The sequence below is a fragment of the Orycteropus afer genome, unplaced genomic scaffold (genome assembly GCF_000298275.1).
Source record: "Orycteropus afer afer isolate SDZICR_OR568_19922 unplaced genomic scaffold, OryAfe1.0 scaffold00077, whole genome shotgun sequence".
NCBI lineage: Eukaryota > Metazoa > Chordata > Mammalia > Tubulidentata > Orycteropodidae > Orycteropus > Orycteropus afer.
Window position 1 is genome coordinate 3,535,236 of NW_006921664.1, and position 17,888 is coordinate 3,553,123.

Below are 17,888 nucleotides of genomic sequence, written 5' to 3' on the forward strand. Positions count from 1 at the left end.
TTATCGGATTACACCAAAGAACACAATTAGCTCTTTATTCAGTCTTTATTCATTCTAAGGATTAGAAGGTAGGTAGACTTATCTATAGTTTGCTAAATATAACATAAATGTATTTTCACAGTTTTTACTTTTTCATTATAAAGTCCCTGTCAAACCATCAACCATGAAATTTTAGTCCCTGACATAAATTAATTTAAGCAGTCTCTTTCAATATCAGTTACCCTTGATAATAAGAACGTACTGAACATCAACTATTAACAAGGGGTTATATCTCAGTGAAATTATAGATGTCTTTTATTTTCATCTTTGTGCTTGTCTATTTTTTCCAAATCACACACTATGAATATGTTTATAATCAGGAAAAAATAATAAATAAGCATTTTCTTTTACTGGCTAAAGCTAGCAAAATTCATCTGATTTAAATAGCAGCTGCTGAACATTTTGATCAAAGATAACTGTTGCTGTACATTTTGATCAAAGATTCCATAGAAGAATCCTGATTAAAAGGGGGAAAATGCAGACCAGAATTTCAAATTCTCATGGACTGTAGACTTTTGGGAACCATTGAGACTGGATAAACCCTTGAAACTATTGCCCTGAGATGATCTTTAGACTTTAAACCAAAATATGCCCTGTGATGGTTATATTTGTATGTCAACTTGGCTACGCCTGGTTGAGTGGCTGGGCAGCTGGATGTAGTATTCCCCATGATGAGACTGGTAATCAGCTCCATGGTGGAATCTACTGGGAGCAGCTGAGTAGCTGCCTTTGGGAATGTGGACTGCTTCCTGTATATAAGGGGAAGTTTTGAGAATGGTCTCTAGCCTTTGGCACACTTGGACCCTTCAGGTAGCTGCGTCATTGCTCAGCAGCCTGCTATGCTCTGCCGACTTTGGGACTTAAAATGGACTTAAGTTAATGGCCTGCCATGTGGATTAGTAACATCACGACTGTGCCTTTTTACTTGTCAACCCTGGGGCTTCTCAGCCTCAGCAGCCAACAGCTGTCTGAGTGAAGAAATGCCTCTAGCTCCAGTGGACCGGGAGCAGAAGGCAGAGCTGGACCCCAAGGTTGAGGGGCTTTCACCCAGCCCCTAGAGCCTGGCACTTTAACTTGGACTTAAAGCCTCCAAATTGTAAGAATAAACTCCTGTTTGTTAAGGCCATCCCATTTGTGGTATGTTTCCTGTCAGAGTGGCACTAGGTAACCAGAACATGCCCTGAAGTTAACTTAAAACTGAACAATTGCTTAGCTTAACAGTAAAAATGCTTTGCCTTGAGTATTATGCTCTTTTAAGAACAAAGTGACAATATCAACTCGAAAGGTTAGATAGGAATTTTCAGGGTCAGCGAGTTTATGTTAAAAAGGAAAGAACAATTTGGAAAAGAAGAGTGAGAATGATTGTACAACTTGAAGAATGTAATCAACGTCACTGAATTGTACATGTAGAAACTACTGAATTGGTTTCTTCAACAACAAAATAAATAAATAAAATTTTGGGGGAAAATTGACAAAAAATAATAAATAGCAGCTGCCCATCTTCCGTGTCAATCATGTCAATCCATCTCATTGAAGGCCTTCCCCTCTTTCAACGACCCTCCACCTTACCAGGCATGACTTCTTTCTCCAGGGAATGGTCCCTTCTGACAACATGACCAAAGTAGGTGAGATGAAGTCGCACGGTGGCTGCGACAATGGGCTCAAGTATAGCAGGGATCATGGAGTTGGCGCGGGATTGGGCAGTGTTTCATTCTGCTGTTCATGGGGTCGCTATGAGTTGGAAATGACTTGGCGGCACTTAACAACAACAACAACAGCCCATCTTCCACTTACACTCAGAGCTAACCTTCTCATCACTGATGTCATCTCATCCAACAACAGTAAGTACCTTCTAATGCCAGGCAGTAAGTTAGATGAAAAGATACAGATACTGAGGGGTTTAGATCCAGATACAGGCTCTAATTGTGAGAGTGCCATGGGGCAGGGCCACTGGGGCAATAGTATGTTCCCCTTCCTTCATTAGTATTATTTCTGAACGTGGGAAGGGCCCACCTCGTACTTCCAATGCAAGCAACTGGACTCCATCTATCAGTTCAAGGCCACACCTAGGGTATATGAGGCACAAGGCAAAGATTTGTTTCAGGACCATTAACTATATAAATAATTTGAATTACCCCAAATCAGAGTGTCAACACTGTTTTTATAGCCCAATCTCTCACTATCCAGTGAAAGAAACACCATCCTAACCAGCAGGAGCTCTGGCCTCTCTAGAAGGCCTCTTAGAACCTGCATTCAGCCATGGGGCCCCATGAAAGACCCACTGGTGCAAGTTCTGGAGCTCCAGGAGCATCTAGTTTGCATAGTTTAAATCAGAGGGGGTGTCATGGTACAAGGTGGTGGTGGGAGATAGAACGTTGAAGAGCTCTCCAAAGAGAAGAATAGAGACCAAACCCTTGTGTGTGTATTTGGCTAGGAACTGGGGCACCTCACACAGACAGCAGTGCCAGCCTTGGCCAGTGTAAGACACAGGAGAGGAACTTGGAAAACTTTGAAGAAGGGCTTAAGGGTGGTATCATCTCAGCTCTTTTTCTTTCTCTTTCTCATTCTCTGCCTCTACTCACCGTACTAAGATGAAGCCTCATGGGAGTCATGTCAAAGCACATTTGAGAGATAACATCCAATCCCCACCCCCAAAGCCTTTTTGGCCAGTAATTAGTAATCAATCAGTGTCCCAACATGTCGCCCTCTTGAGTGTATTCTACCTCACCAGGACGAAGTTAGAACAATCCTTTGCTCCACCTATATTGTCAAAGAGTTGGATCATAGTACCTTGCTACCTAGATATTGGCAACTTGTTTCTTAATCACTTTTTTTTTTTTTGTAACACCTTTGTTGAGATATAATTTGAACACCATACAATGCATCCCTTTAAAGTGTATAATTCAATGTTCTTTAGCATATTCACCAATACGTGTAACAATCACCACAGTCAATTTGATAATATTTTCATCACCTCAAAAACATATCTCATCATATCCCTTAGCTAGCACCTCTTTATCTCCCCATCCCTTCCAACCCCAAGCAACCATTAATCTATTTTCTGTCTCTATGGATTTCCCTATTCTGGACTTTCCTATATAGGTGGAATCATATAGTATATGGTCTTTTGTGACTGGCTTCTTTCACATAGCATATGTTTTCCACGTTCATCAATGTTGGAGCATATATCATTATTTCAATCCTTTTTTTAAAAGAAATTTATTGTAAAATATATGTTATACATAAAATACATAACATTTGCCAATTCAACCATTTTTCCATGTACAATTCAGTGACATTAACTGCATTCACTAAGTTATGCAACCATCACCACTATCTCCGATTTTTTTTAAACACCCTTAACAGAGACCAGTTGCTGTTGTTATGAGCCGTCGAGTCGGACCCAACTCATAGCGACCCCTCCTTGGATTTCCAAGGTGGTATCACTACGGAAGTAGATTGCCCAACCTTCCTTCCGATAACAGAGACTTAGTACTCATTAAGCAACAACTCCTCATTTCCCACTCACACTCACCCCTGGTAACCATTAATAAACTTTGGTTTCCATGCATTTGCCTATTCTAGATATTTCATAAAAGTGGGATCATACAATAATTGTGCTTTTGCTTCTCACTTATTTCACTTAACATAAGGTTTTCAGGATTCATCCATGTTGTAGTATATTGTTGTTGTTGTTACATGCTGTTAGTTGATTCTGACTCATAGTGACCCTATGTACAATAGAATAAAATACTGCCCTGTCCTGTGCCATCCTCACAATTATTGCTATGCTTTAGCCCTTCATTGCAGCCACTGTGTCAATCCATCTCACTGAGGGATTTCCCTCCACTTTACCAAGCATGATATCCTTCTCCAGGTACCGGTCCCTTTTGACCACATGACCAAGGCAGGTGAGAGGAAGTCTGGCCATTCTTGCTTCCAAGGAGCATTCTGGCTGCACTTCTTCCAGGACAGATTTGTTCATTCTTCTGGTAGTCCATGGTATTTTTAATGTTCTTCACCAACACAACAATTCAAAGGCATCAATTATTCTTTGGTCTTCCTTATTCACTGTCTGGCTTTCCCATGCATATAGGGCAATTGACAATACCATGGCTTGGGTTAGGCACACCTTAATCTTCAAAGTACTATCTTTGCTCTTAAACACTTTAAGGAGGTCTTTTGCAGCAGATTTGCCCAGTGTAATATGATGTCTGATATCCTGTCTGCTGCATCCATGAGTGTTGATTGTGGATACAAGTAAAATGAAATCTCTGACAACTTCAATCTTTTCTCCATTTACTATGATGTTGCTTACTGATCTAGTTGTGGGCATTTTTGTTTTCTTTATGTTGAGATGTAATCCATACTGAAGACTGTAGTCTTTGATCTTCATCAGTAAGTGCTTCAAGTCATCTTCACTTTCAGCAAGCAAAGTTGTGTCATCTGCATATTGTAGGTTGTTAATGAGTCTTCCTCCAATCCTGATGCCGCATTCCTCTTCATATAGTCCAGCTTCTCATATTTGTTCAGCATACAGATTGAATAAGTATGGTGAAAGAATATAACCCTGAGGCATGCCCTTCCTAATTTTAAACTATATAGTATTCTGTTGTTCTGTTTGAATGACCGCCTCCTGGTCTATGTACAGGTTCCTTATGAGGACAATTAAGTGTTCTGGAATTCCCATTCTTTGCAATGTTATCCATAATTTGTTAAGATGTATGTAGTATATGTTTTATGATGTCTGTAGTATGTATCAGCACCTGATTTCTTTTTATGACTGAATAACATTCCACTATATGGGCATACCATAAGAAGACCTGATGGCACAGTGGTTAAAGTGTTTGACTGCTAATGGAAAAGTCAGCAGTTCGAACCCACCAGCCATTGCATGGGAGAAAGATGTGGCAGTGTGCTTTTGTAAGAGATTTATAGCCTTAGAAACCTTATGGAGCACTTCTGCTGTATCCTATAGAGCCATTACGAGTTGGAATCAACTTGACAGCAAAGGATTTTATGGATGTACCATATTTTGTTTAGTTATTGATCAGTTGATGTGCACTTGGATTATTTCCACCTTTTGGCTATTGTAAATAATGCTGCTGTAAACATCCATAGACAAATTTTTTTTGGACACCTGTTTTTAATTCTTTTGAGTATATACCTATGAATGGAATTCTTAAATTTTTCTAGTTTTTCTCCCAGAATTCTCACTGGATCTTTTAACAAACAGAGCAATGTATGGCCTACAATGATAGGATGTTTTCTCAGTTAAGTATTTTAAGGGAAACCCACTTCATCCTTTAAAAAACCAAGACAGATCCTCTGAACGTGAAAATGAAGTGAGAATCACTACACAAGAAAAAAACTAGACCTGTGCTTCCAACTCCTTTTCCTCAAGATTCACTCCCTTTTGGGGTTGCAAAAACGGCAAGGAGGCCACATATTCTGACCTCCTAGAACCCCACAAGAGGAAGGCAGAATCACCATCAATAGCCCAAGGCCTATTACTGCAAGGCCAGACATGCTGCCTCCCTCCAGCCCTTTCATCAACCGTTCCTCCCAAAGCACCCACCACCTCTCTCCTGGGTTCGATAATTTGCTGCAGTGGCCACACAGAGCTCACAGATTATGGGGTTTATTAAGGAAGCACCACAGGCTACAATTCAAGTTCAGGAAAAATGCTCAGTCTCTCTCCCAGCCCACTGTCCCTCAGCCAACAGTCTCTCCAGTCTCTTTCCCAGCTGTGCTGGTCCCTCAGTGTCTTACTCAGCAACACGTGTCTCTTGCATCTCTTTCCCAGCAGCACTTGTCTCCTTCAAAAGCACATCGTCCTCAACCAGCAGTCAGAGAGATTCTGCCTCTAGGAGGCCTCCTTTTGAGCTTGGCAGAGTAGCCAAACTAGCCAATCATAGCATCAGAACTCTAAGCACCTGAGAGAGAACCTCCCATAACATTGTGTTGTGCCACGCCCAACAGAAATAACTCAGGTGGATAACATTTACAATCAGGAGCTCCTCAGTTGCTCATTCCACCACTGAATTTACAATGACTTATGGGTAGAAAAGTCATACTAAGTAATTTACTACACTGCAGGGGTGCTCACATTAATTTCCACTGCTGCCCCCATGCTGACCTCAGAACCAGCACAGTTCTCTCCCTTTAATTCTCTGACCCCAAATGGTCTCAATTCCTGTGATATGAGTGACAGAAGTCTAAAATTTTTAAAACAAACTTTCCTGTCACAAGGTGGAAACACCTTAAATGCCCATCAACAGATGAATAAACAAAATGTGATTTAAAAACCAATTGCTGTGGAGTTGATCCCAACTCATGGTGACCTATATGTGTAAGAGAGACCTGTGCTCCACGGAGTTTTCAGCAGTTGATTTTTCAGAAGGTCGATTGCAAGGTCTTTCTTCTGAGGTGCCTCTGGGTGGACTCAAATCTCCAATTGTTTGCTCTACCCAGGGACTATGATATATACATACAATGAAATATTTATTGTTTAGCTATGAAGAGAAATGGAGTTCTGGTACATGCCACAACATGGGCAAACCTTAAAAGCATTATGCTAAGTGAAATAGATCAGACATGGAAGGACAAATATTACATGATCCCATTTATACGAAATACCTAGAATAAGCAAGTGCATGGAGATAGTGATTAGTGGTGACCAGGGGGTGCTCAGCTGCAAACCAAAAGGTCAGCAGTTTGAACCACCACTCACTCTGCTGGAGAAGATGTAGCAGTCTGCTTCCATAAAAGATTTACAACACTGGACACCCCATAAGGCAGTTCTACTCTGTTTTACAGGGCCACTGTAAGTTGGAATAGATTTGATGACAAGGGGTTTGGTTTTCGGTTTTAGGGATTAGCAGGAGGGGAGAATGTAGAGTTATTGGTTAATGGAAACAGAGTTTCTGCTTGGAGTGATGAAAATGTTTTTAAAATAAATGGTAATGGTTGCATGCACACAGACATACACACAAACACAAAGCTTTAACAAAGGCTCAAAAGAAAAAGGAGAAATAGGCCAGGGTAACATGTACACCAAGAAGCTCTGGTGGTACAGTGGTTAAGTGTTCAGCTGCTAACCAAAAGGTTGGTGGTTTGAACCCATCAGCCATTCTTCAGGAGAAAGTTGTGGTAATCTGCTTCTGTAAAGATTGCAAACGCTACAGGTGCATTTCTACTCTGTCCTATAAGGTCTCTATGAGATGGAATCAACTCAATGGCACATAACAACATATAAACCAAGGCATTGGTGGTTTAGTGGTAAAATGCTTGCCTTCCATGTGTGAGATCCAGGTATGACTCCTGGCCAATGGACCTCAAGTGCAGCCACCACTGGTCTGCCAATGTAGGCTTATGTGTTGCTATAGTGCTGAACAGTGGCACTTCCAGGCTAAGATGGATTAGAAAGAAAGGACTGGTGATCTACTTCCAAAGCCACTGAAAACTCTACGGATCACAATGGTTTGATTCACAATGAATCATGGGGATTGTGCCATACTGGGCATTGTTTCGTTAAGTTGTGCATATGGTTGCCATGAGTTGCCTACCTGACAACAGCTAACAATGTATAAATAGATAGTATGGTTTAAAAGGTGCAGTGTACTCCTCTTAAACATGGATCCTGACATTACCACTTTCTGCTTAGCTCCAGACTTGCCCCTATGATACATAAGCTGTTTTTCCCAACCATCTAAATGTCCCCTTAAACACAACTGAATTACCCCATATCCAGACCAAGAGGATGAAGCTCTGAGATAGGAGTTCCCACTCTATTTGAATACAGTCCACTTAGAAACCAAATGAGGGGAGATTCTACCTATCCATAGAAGGATGACCTTGTCAATGGTCTCAAGTATATCTAAATACTTCATGGTAACCCTATCATGCCACAAAAGATAGACATAGGGCAGAAAGGTGATGTTTCCTTGCCATTATCTGCTGATAGTTAGCTAGCAAGTCAACTTGTTTTTTAAAAATGGGGAAGCCAACCCAAATGAAGTTCAGGTTGCATCAAGAGAAGCCTTTTTCCTTGGATGGAAAAGAGCTAAACAAAAAATCAGCTAGGTAGAATTAGAACCAGCAACTTGAGTAGAGAAGTTACCTTAGAGAAAGTAAGAAAATGCTGTATCTCTTTACTGAAGAGATCTTACCTCTGCAACAGCTCTCTGTACCAGGAAAGGCAGATCCCATCAACCTACGAATGAGGTCATGTGAACAGACGTAACTACGGTTCCATAGGCTCATCACCTGCAAACTGCCTTGCTCCCAACATTATGGGGATTCTCAGGGTATGTTCCATAACCCTATGAATAAGTCCGCTCCCCCTGTGTGCTGCCACTACTTTGAAGGCCCCATACTATCTCTGCCACCTGACGGATATGATCACTGAGGCACCAGAGCACTCAGAGTCCCTATGGGCCTAGGTTCTGGAGTAAGGTGTAGTAAATGCCACTCTTCTCTGTGGTGGCAACCGCTCTGTCAAGGGGACTCAAGTGTTGTCTGAACTCCAGCCATCAGTGAAGCAGTCTCCACCGGATGAACTTGGACAGAGACCAGACCCAGCCCCCCTCAGTGTTCTCAGAATCATAGAACCAAAAATTGAGGCTTTGTTCCTGGGCCAGATGGCTGTACTGGGCTCTCAGATGGTACATTTTCTCCCAGCAGGAGGAGAAACCAACTCCTTGCAAACAGGCTGGCATTGGAGCTGCCCTGTAAGTCATCAGACCTTCTCAGAGATGGCTGAACCCCAGACGCAGTTCAAGTTGAGATCCCTACTGTTCCTTTAAGCTCTTTTCTGAAACCTCTGAATGTCTCTTGTATTTTGAGGTGCTCACAATGAACTTGTCTGAAGCTCACACTACTTTCAGAGTGGCCTTTCTCCTAGCAGAATTCAGGAAGGACAGAAGGACCCTGCCCCTGCAGACACACATCCATAGTGGAAACTGGGGAGGAGACTGGCATCTCACCATTACCTTTGTCTCCAATTTGCCCCTATAAAATTCAGTTGCCAGCATTTAATGTGGCCATGTTAAGTTTAGCTTCTCATTCCGCCTGTGGTTCTGAACTCTCGTTTCACAGGACCCTTTGTGAGGTGTGGTGTCCTAGCAGTGTTTGTGATCCTTCTTCACAGGTGCCTTCTTCCCTTGTGTAGCTTTCCCTTTGATATAGCCAACTTCTGGGTTCCCTTTTACCTTCTTATCTTCCTTTTAGTGTTTAGCTACTGTCAAGTCAGTCCCCGATTTGTGGTGATCCTGTGCACAGAGGAATGAAATGCTGCCTGGTCCTGCATCATTCCCATAATCAGCAGCAGATCAGACTATTGTGATCCACAGGGTTTTCACTGGCTGATTTTTGGAAGCAGATCACCAGGCCTTTCTTCCTAGTTCACCTTAGTCTGGAAGCTCTGCTGAAACCCATTCAGCATCACAAAAACATATAGGCCTCCATAGACAGACAGGTAGAGGCTCCTCATGAGGGGCAAAGGCCAGGAACTGAGCCCAGTTCTCCTGCCTGAAAGGTGAGAATTCTACTGAACCACCACTGCCCTCCCTGTTAGTCTAGAACAAATGAAATCCTCCCACTGATTCCTACTGAGATCTAGAAATCAAACGAGGTGTTCTTAGCAGCCATGATAGATTTTGATCCTATGAAAAAAGAGAGTATGGAAGAAAATGGAATTACCTGTCTTGACTCAGAGGCTTTGCATGCCCCTCTGGGAAGAACCATGTAAACAGTTTCCACTCAGAAGTCTTATGAGAACAGTGGCCAGGCTCAGAGCACCCAGCTACACTGTCCATATAAAATGGGTGCTGAGAGTTGCAACAGAGACAGGAGCAAGACTCTCCCCAATCTCTACCATCACTTTTTACAGGTTAACATATTTTTATGAAAAAGTACCTATATTTCCCAAAACAAAACAACAAAAAATTGTAGTGAGATGAGTGGCGTTATTCTTATGCTTTTGCATATCTCTTGATGTCTAGTTTAACAGAAGATATCTAGTCTCTTATCAGCTTCTGCATTTAATCCAATGGGACACTGTAGGTCATACTGCCTCTGGAAAACCCTACTGTACATTCCTGAGAAAACAGGAGAGAAATAGGCAAATAATTAGTTATTTATTACTAATTAGTATGAATAATAACAAACCACCACCCATCTGTCTGTGGTGGCTTGTGTATTGCTACAAATGCTGGAAGTTATGCCACTGCTATTTCAAATACCAGCAGGGTCGCCCATGATGGTCAGGTTTCAGAAGAGCTTGCAGACTAAGGTAGACTATGAAGAAAGGCCTGGCAATCTACTTAAGAAAATCGGCCAATGCAAACCCCATAGATTACAAAGAATATTGTCCAATATAGTACTAAGAGATAAACACAGTGGCCACAACAAAGGATTCAAGCCTACCAACAATTGTGAAGATGGCATAGGTCTGGGAACATTTCATTTTGTTTTACATGGGTCACCACGAATTGGAGCTATCTCAATGGCAACTGACAATACAATTATTACAAAAATAGTTTTGACTTCATGTTGTTGTTGTTGTTGTTGTTATGTGCTGTCGAGTCAGCCCCGACTCATAGCAACCCCTCCTTGGGTTTCCGAGGCAGTATCACTATGGAAGTAGATTGCCCCATCTTCCTTCCGAGGAGTGGCTGGTGGGTTTGAACCGCCAGCCTTCTGGTTAGCAGTCAAGTGCCTTAGGCACTATGCTAGCAGAGCTCCTTTAGCTGCCCCAAACCATCCCCAGATCACATTTGGAGGATTGCTAGTTTAAGGGATCAAATCTGTCTTAAATCAGGGTTTTATAGCATATGCAGTGTCTGTATATAGCTGTTAGCCACAAGGACACATCTAATGTATCAACAGAAGAGGGTAAAACAAACCCCTTCTCTGTTCCACATGGCTAGCTTGTTTCTTCTTATACAACAATCCAACAACCTGGATCTTGATAGACAGACAAAAGTGTAGGTCAATCTCAGAAGGGAACTACAATGTAATATAAGTGAAGTGTGGTGGCCCACCTACTGAGACATTCTCTCGTACCACCCAAAGGAAAACCCTCCAAAATGGAGGCCTGGTCAGCTCTTGCAAGCAAAGGCATGGTAACAGACACAGGCAACTCCAAACCCCTTGGCCCGTATATCAGATGACACACATATAACAATAAACATAATGAAAAGAAAAATATTTGTTAACAAGTATGTTAAAAAATGTTAATGAATAATGTTAAGAAAATTCCAGCCTTCATATATACTCCATAGATAACTCCTTGACTTGACTATTCTATATCACATTTATGTCCCCTGACAACATGCACCTTCAACAACCACCTTCCAGTTTCTTAGTCTGGCAATCCTACTGACTTAGGAAAACCAACCTCCAGCAGGAGGAAGTCTCCTTCTCTGGATTCTTCTAGAGTTTTTAACCTTGAATAGTTCCCAAGTTTTCAGCCAGGTGAACATCAATATTCCTTCTGCCAGTTAGATCCTTTGATTCTGTATTTTCCTTCAATAAAAAGTCAGCTGCCAATTGTGTCCACTACTCCTGGGGATTTGCTTTGGATGAGGGTATGTTTAATCTTTATACTGCCCCTCACACTTGTACAGATGAGTTAGAAGGATGCCTTCCCTAAGAATTCGGTTTGGCCTAAGGTAAATAAAGTTGTAATTTCAAAACACCAAGTCTTTGTCTGAAGAGTGGCCATCAGAGGAAGATGGCCCAGTTGTTACAAAAGGCAGCAGAATGGATCCCCATGTCTTCTGTATTAAAAAGCTCATTCATAAAGTCTGGAAACAGGAAGATGAAGAAAGAACTGTCACTACTCTGCATAATAATGTAAGTGAAATCTATGCCAAGGCAGGAAATCTTTGCAGAATGTACAATATTTAGGAAAATATTTCAATTTCTTAAAATATTGAAAGGCTTTGAAAAAATTGGCTGTCCTTAGAGGAAGTTTGCAGGCTTGCCAACAGTTGTCCACTAGAAAACTGAAAGAATGAGAGACTCTCTTCACCCCACACCAGGATAGAGAAATCTCAAAGGGCCCAGGCCTAGTATAGAAAAGGCAAAGGTTTCTGCTATACCTGCTTCTGGTGTTATTATAGACTAAATAACTCAGGTGTTGGGGAACATCACAGTGGGTTTTTGTCTAGTGAAGTCACTGATGGTGGGGAGGGATAGCTCCTAAGGCAGGTCAAGGTCAGTGGTCAGTGAATGGTATGAAAATTTGGAAACACTGCGGTAAAGTCTTTCCCTGTTGGAGAAAGATAAGACCCAGGACAAGGGGACTAAAGCAGGAAAGTGGAGCTGACTCCCAAGGGATGCCCCTGAAACAGGCCTCCTGTGATTATATTATGTGCCCTTAAACTCTTGAGAATGCTTGTACTGGGTGCTTCTTTTAAAAGTGTTTTCTTTTACATTGTGATTTCCCACAGTCATTCCCTCTCACATATACAGATTCCTGGAGTTGGAGGAGAAAATAGGATAGGACAGTAGTAGGAAGCCAGATCTTCTCCGTTTGTGTTCCCTAGACATGCTTTTTTTTTTTTTTCCTATTATGTCACTTTTTGTATCAGTGTATACCATGCTTGGTTCCAGAAAAGTATCCATATCACCCTACACTGTAATCCTTGCCATTCTCACCCTCTAAATTGAGAATCCTGAAGGCAAAAACTATTGCAATCTCTAATTTTTTTTTTATCACCTAGTACCATCTGGTGTTCAAAAAATGTTTGTTAAATGGAAGAAAACTGATATAAGGCATTTTCCTCAAAGAAGAGAAATCATTACACCAATTTGGTTCCACATAAACAAAAAGGGAATAAAGAGCACAAAATCTGTGAAGTTAATGTATTGTGATTAAGCAAATGCAAATATTTATTTGCTTGTTTTATAATACATACGTTCCTGAACAATTTATATTAATACTGGAGTAATCTCTCTGGTCAATTAATTATTTAGGTGATTAAGTATGCTTGCACATTATTGCTTCTTACCAAAGCTGTCCATTTAGTGAAAACAAAGGGACTGAAAATAAAACATAAAAAGAAAAAATTAGGCCTGTGGCTCCTCCTCCAGACATACCCCTCCCAACAGTGATGAATAGGAGGGACTGTCTTTTTCCCCTCCTACCCCCGGGAGGCTATTGCAGTGTTTTAGGCTGTTTTGAAATTCTTTTCTTTAGAAGATTTTTTTTTCTTAGTATCAAAGAAAGAGCGGTTGCTATTCTGGTGTCTGGCGCACTAGAAGCCTCGGACAACGGCACTATCGCTCGGCAGTTGAACATGCAGATTGATGATGGAGCGTCTGGGGACGCGCTTTCTCTGGTCTGCGAAACGCACACACCTTGAATGACAGCGAATTCTTCTCTACAGGTTTTCCTTGCCTGCACGTCCTCCTCGCGGTCTTCGGTTTTCTCTAGAAAATCTCCACCGGGGCTCAGGCGCGGAGGGAGAGGAGCCCGGCGCGGCGACCCCGGAGAGCGTTGGCAGACACCCGGGGCTCCAGCCCAGACGTGAGCGTCGCCGCTTACCGGATCTGCGGTCCGAGAGTCCATCTCCCCGCAGGGCAGCGGGTTGGTTGGGAGCGGGCGGTGTCTATGGGGAACCGCGTTCATACCCGAAAGTCCAGACGGGCGTGAGCGAGCTTTGCGCCGCCGCCGCCGCCAAAGCAGCATCTACGCGCCCGGCCCGAGCGCTACTCGCGGAGCTCGTCCGCTTCCTATCCAGCTGCGGGGCCCGCGGCCGCGCCCCTGGCGCTCTGTTGCACAGGCGGAGCCAGCGCTGGGTCCACACAGGCGTCTGGACCAGAGCCAGAGGCACCACGTGGAGAGCACCAGCTGCTGCCAGATGTGCAAGACAACTGCTGCACAACCAGCCCTGAAGAGCGGCTCCTTCCCGCTCCCAGGACGCGCTAAGCTCTCCAACTCGCGGCCTCTGCCCTCCTAAAGTGAGCCCCGGCCCTTGGCCTGCGTAGGGATACTGCAAAGATAGAGCGGCGCCAGCGAGCTTGGGCTCCAAGAGCCAGCTCCAGTCAAAACGCCTCGGCAGGAGGTTTGTCCCCGCCCGCACGCCGTGCCGCCCAGCCACGACAGTGTATAAAGAGCGCGTGGCGGAGATGGGCGAAACCATGTCAAAGAGGCTGAAGTTGCATCTAGGCGGGGAGGCAGAAATGGAGGAGCGGGCGTTTACCAATCCCTTCCAGGACTACGAGGCAGCAGCCTCCGCGTTGCTTGCCGCTGGAGCGGCCGAGGAGACTGGCAGTGCTCGACCCCCGCACACTACGGATGAGCTCAGCCTCCCTTTTCACAATGATGGGAAGGTGAGTCAGTTGCCCGCTAGTGTCTGGCCCTAGGCTGCGCCAGGTTGGTTGGGAACGGTAGCGTTGGTTTAGTCCACCCTCCCCGCCCCCAGCGGCGTGATAACGTCACCCGCCCGCGCCATGATCGTGGAGATCGCTAGACCAGTCTCCGGGCCTGTGGCTAACACAGCTCTAGTCCTTCCCAGGACGTGCTGTTTTGTTTGCCACTTTTCGGTGTCTTTGAAATACTAATTTCCTTAATACCTTTTGTTGCGTTTTAGTACCCTTAGGAGTTCTGGTAACGCTGTGGTGAAAGCATTGGGCTGCTAACCAAACCCATCAGCTGCTCCGCGGGAGAAAAATGAGGCTGTCTCCTTCCGTAAAGATTTGTTGTTGTTGTTGTTGTTGTTATGTGCCGTCGAGTCGGACCCGACTCATAGCGACCCCTCCTTGGGTTTCCCAGGAACAATCACTACGGAAGTAGATTGCCCTATCTTCCTTCTGAGGAATGGCTGGTGGGTTTGAACCGTCAGCCTTCTGGTTAGCAGTCAAGTGCCTTAGGCACTATGTTACCAGAGCTCTCCTGTAAAGATCTACAGCCTTGTAAACACTATGGGGCAGTTCTCTGTCCTATGGGGTCAGTATGAGTGGTTTTGGTTGGTTTTTGGTTAGTACCGTTATGAAGTTATCTCCTGGCTCTTGGAAGTGACTATCAGTGTTTTTTTTGTGGTGGTTAGAAAAGTAGATGTATTTACTATGGAAGGCCTAGAGCAAAACCAAATCCACTGCCATGGAGTCGGATCCGACTCATAGCGACCCCTTCTGGAGTTTCTGAGGCAGCATCACTACGGAAGTAGATTGCCCAACCTTCCTTCTGAGGAGTGGATGGTGGTTTGAACTACCAGCCTTCTGATTGACAGTCAAGTGCCTTAGGCACTACGCCACCAGAGCTCCCATAGAAGGCCTACGGGCACTCTTTCACCCCAAGAGATGCAGAACATACCCGCTGACCAACGGTTCTTCACACGTTTTTCTCCGGAGCAAATGCGTTATCTAGCCTGGCCTCTGGTCCCTAGCTCTTAGAATTTACCACATAGAACAAAGAAAAGTATTGTTAATGTACAGTAACTACCATTTTGACTAGTCTAAGCATGTTGCCTACTATCATCCCGTAAATTTCTGTGCTTCTAATGCAGTGGCCATAGCTTGGTTATTTAGTTTCTTTTACCATGGGCTGTGTGTCTGGAGGGAGCGCTGGTGGCCTAGTGCCTAAGGCATTTGACTGATAATCAGGAGCTTGGCAGTTCAAACCCACCAGCCACTCCTCCTAAGGAAGATTGGGCAATCGACTCCACGGCAGTGAGGTTTTTTTTTTTTTTTTTTTTTCCCAGTTTGTGTGTCCAGAAATTGGAAGCAAGGTGTCTAGATAAACCCTAATTTGGGAGGGAAAAGTGGAAATAAAGGAAGATGTGAATACTGGCATAGCTATTCTTGTTATAAGGGGCCTGTTGGCGCAGTGAGTAAAGTTAGGCTGCTTGCAGAGGGTCGGCAGTTCGAACCCACCAGTAGGAACTTCTAAAGATTTACAGTCTTGGCAACACTTAGGAGGAGTTCTGTGCTGCCCTATAGGCAGAAATTAGTATACTGCAGTGGGTATTCCCATTGTTCTTTAGTGTTGCATAGTTCCATTGTGTATATGTACTATAGTTGATTATCCATTTTTCTGTTGATGGGCATGTAGGTTGTTTCCATCTTTTTACTTTTGTAACTATTTAAAATTTTTATAACAAAAATCTTTGGCAACCTTTTTTTTAAAAATTCATACTTATTATCAGTTGCTTTCTCAGTACTATCTTTGGAGTAAGAAGGTTACTCCAATGTTTAATGAGAAATGAGTGAAAACAACTCCAGACAGCTATTTGATGTGGGAACAGTCTTCATGACAACAATATGAACAGATGAATTTCATTTTCAGCCTCACAGAAGAAGATAACCCCTGATTCAACTCAAATGCTTGTATTACATAGTTCCTCTTTACCCTTTATACCTGGATAAACATGATCTTGACTGAACTATATAACGAACTGAGTTATGTTGAAAAAAAAAATAGCAACTCACAAGTAACTGGTATTTCTATGCAGTTAAAATATTAAGAAGGGGTGGGGATCCATTCCCTTTCCTTTAAGTGATACATCCTGCTTTGGTTGTGATTGATTATATGCTAAGGAAAAGGGGGAGTAGAAATCGTTTTGTTCTTGCAGATGATAATGAAAGAACATTAAAGGGAGAGAAGAATAGTGATTTTAAAATGTAGAAAGAATGTTTTTTGGTGGTTGATAAGCATAGGGTATAATGGATATGAATTAAGTTCTTCTGCATAGATTCTTTCATGACTGGTAGATTATTGTGTTTTTATTCTTAAAATTGTAAGAATGTAATTAAATAGAAGATATCAAAGCATGAATTTGTTTTGATATACAGGCACTTATTACACTTTGCAGATACTGTGTTTTTGAAAAATTGAAATTTTGTGGCAACCCTGCATCAAGCAACTCTGTCAGCCCCATTTTTCCAGAGTGCTCATATCTCTGTCACATTTTGATAATTCTAACAATATTTCAGACTTTCTCATAATGTTATTGTGCATTTAATAGACTACAGTATAGTGTAAGCATAACTTTTATATGTACTGGGAAGCCAAAAAAATTTGTGTGATTCACCACAATAGTAATATTGTGGTGGTCTGGAACTGAACCTGCAATATCTCTTTTGTATGGTGGCACGTGACATTTCTTGAAAATAAGAGTAATTTGTAAATTAAGCATTGAAGAATAATTTTCCCTTAATGATATCTTTCTTAATCAAGGTTATCTAGAGAATCAGAGTTCTCTAGAAAAACTGAACCAGTAAAATATATATGTATAAAGAGAAAGAGAGAGAGAGATTGATTTTAAAGCTGTAGTTCACACTGTTGTTTGGGACTGGCAAACCCAAAACATGGAGATCAAGTGACAGGTAGGAGATTCCTGCAGTTTTGTTCCTAAATCTGTAGGTGTAGGTCAGGGAACAAGAAATGAATAAAGATCACATAAAATCTATCAGTACAGTAACAATTTATTACTATAATTTTTTTTAAAGTAATTTAGCTACTAAGTGTCATATTAGGTTAGCTGTATATGTGTGTGGTGTAATCATTCAATTACAGGGGTGATCATGTTTCCGTGGTAGAATTCTCACCTTCCATGCAGGAAAACCACGTTCCATTCCCATCTAATCCACGTTGTATGTAGCCACCTCCTATCTTCAGTAGAGGTCTGCATGCTGCTATGATTCTGAACAAGTTTCAGCTGAGCTTCCAGACTAAGACAGATGAGGGAGAAAGGCCTTGCAATCTACTTCTGAAAATCCATCATTGAAAACCCTGTGGAGCATAATGGTCTGATCTGCAACTGGTTATGGGGGTGGTGTAGGACACAATAAAATTCACCTCCAGTTTTAAAACTAGCTCAAGTTTATTTCTCTGAGTT

The 17,888-nt window shown here is 42.6% G+C and overlaps 1 protein-coding gene across 1 annotated transcript in view; it reads left to right on the plus strand.

Annotated features, from left to right (window-relative positions):
- Nucleotides 1-14,178: 14,178 nt before the first annotated feature.
- Nucleotides 14,179-17,888, plus strand: part of LANCL2 (LanC like 2) — a 131,025-nt gene continuing 127,315 nt past the window's right edge. Inside the window, exon 1 of the mRNA XM_007941246.2 lies at nucleotides 14,179-14,382. Coding sequence (XP_007939437.1) covers nucleotides 14,179-14,382 — 204 coding nt within the window. The remainder of the gene's footprint in view (nucleotides 14,383-17,888) is intronic.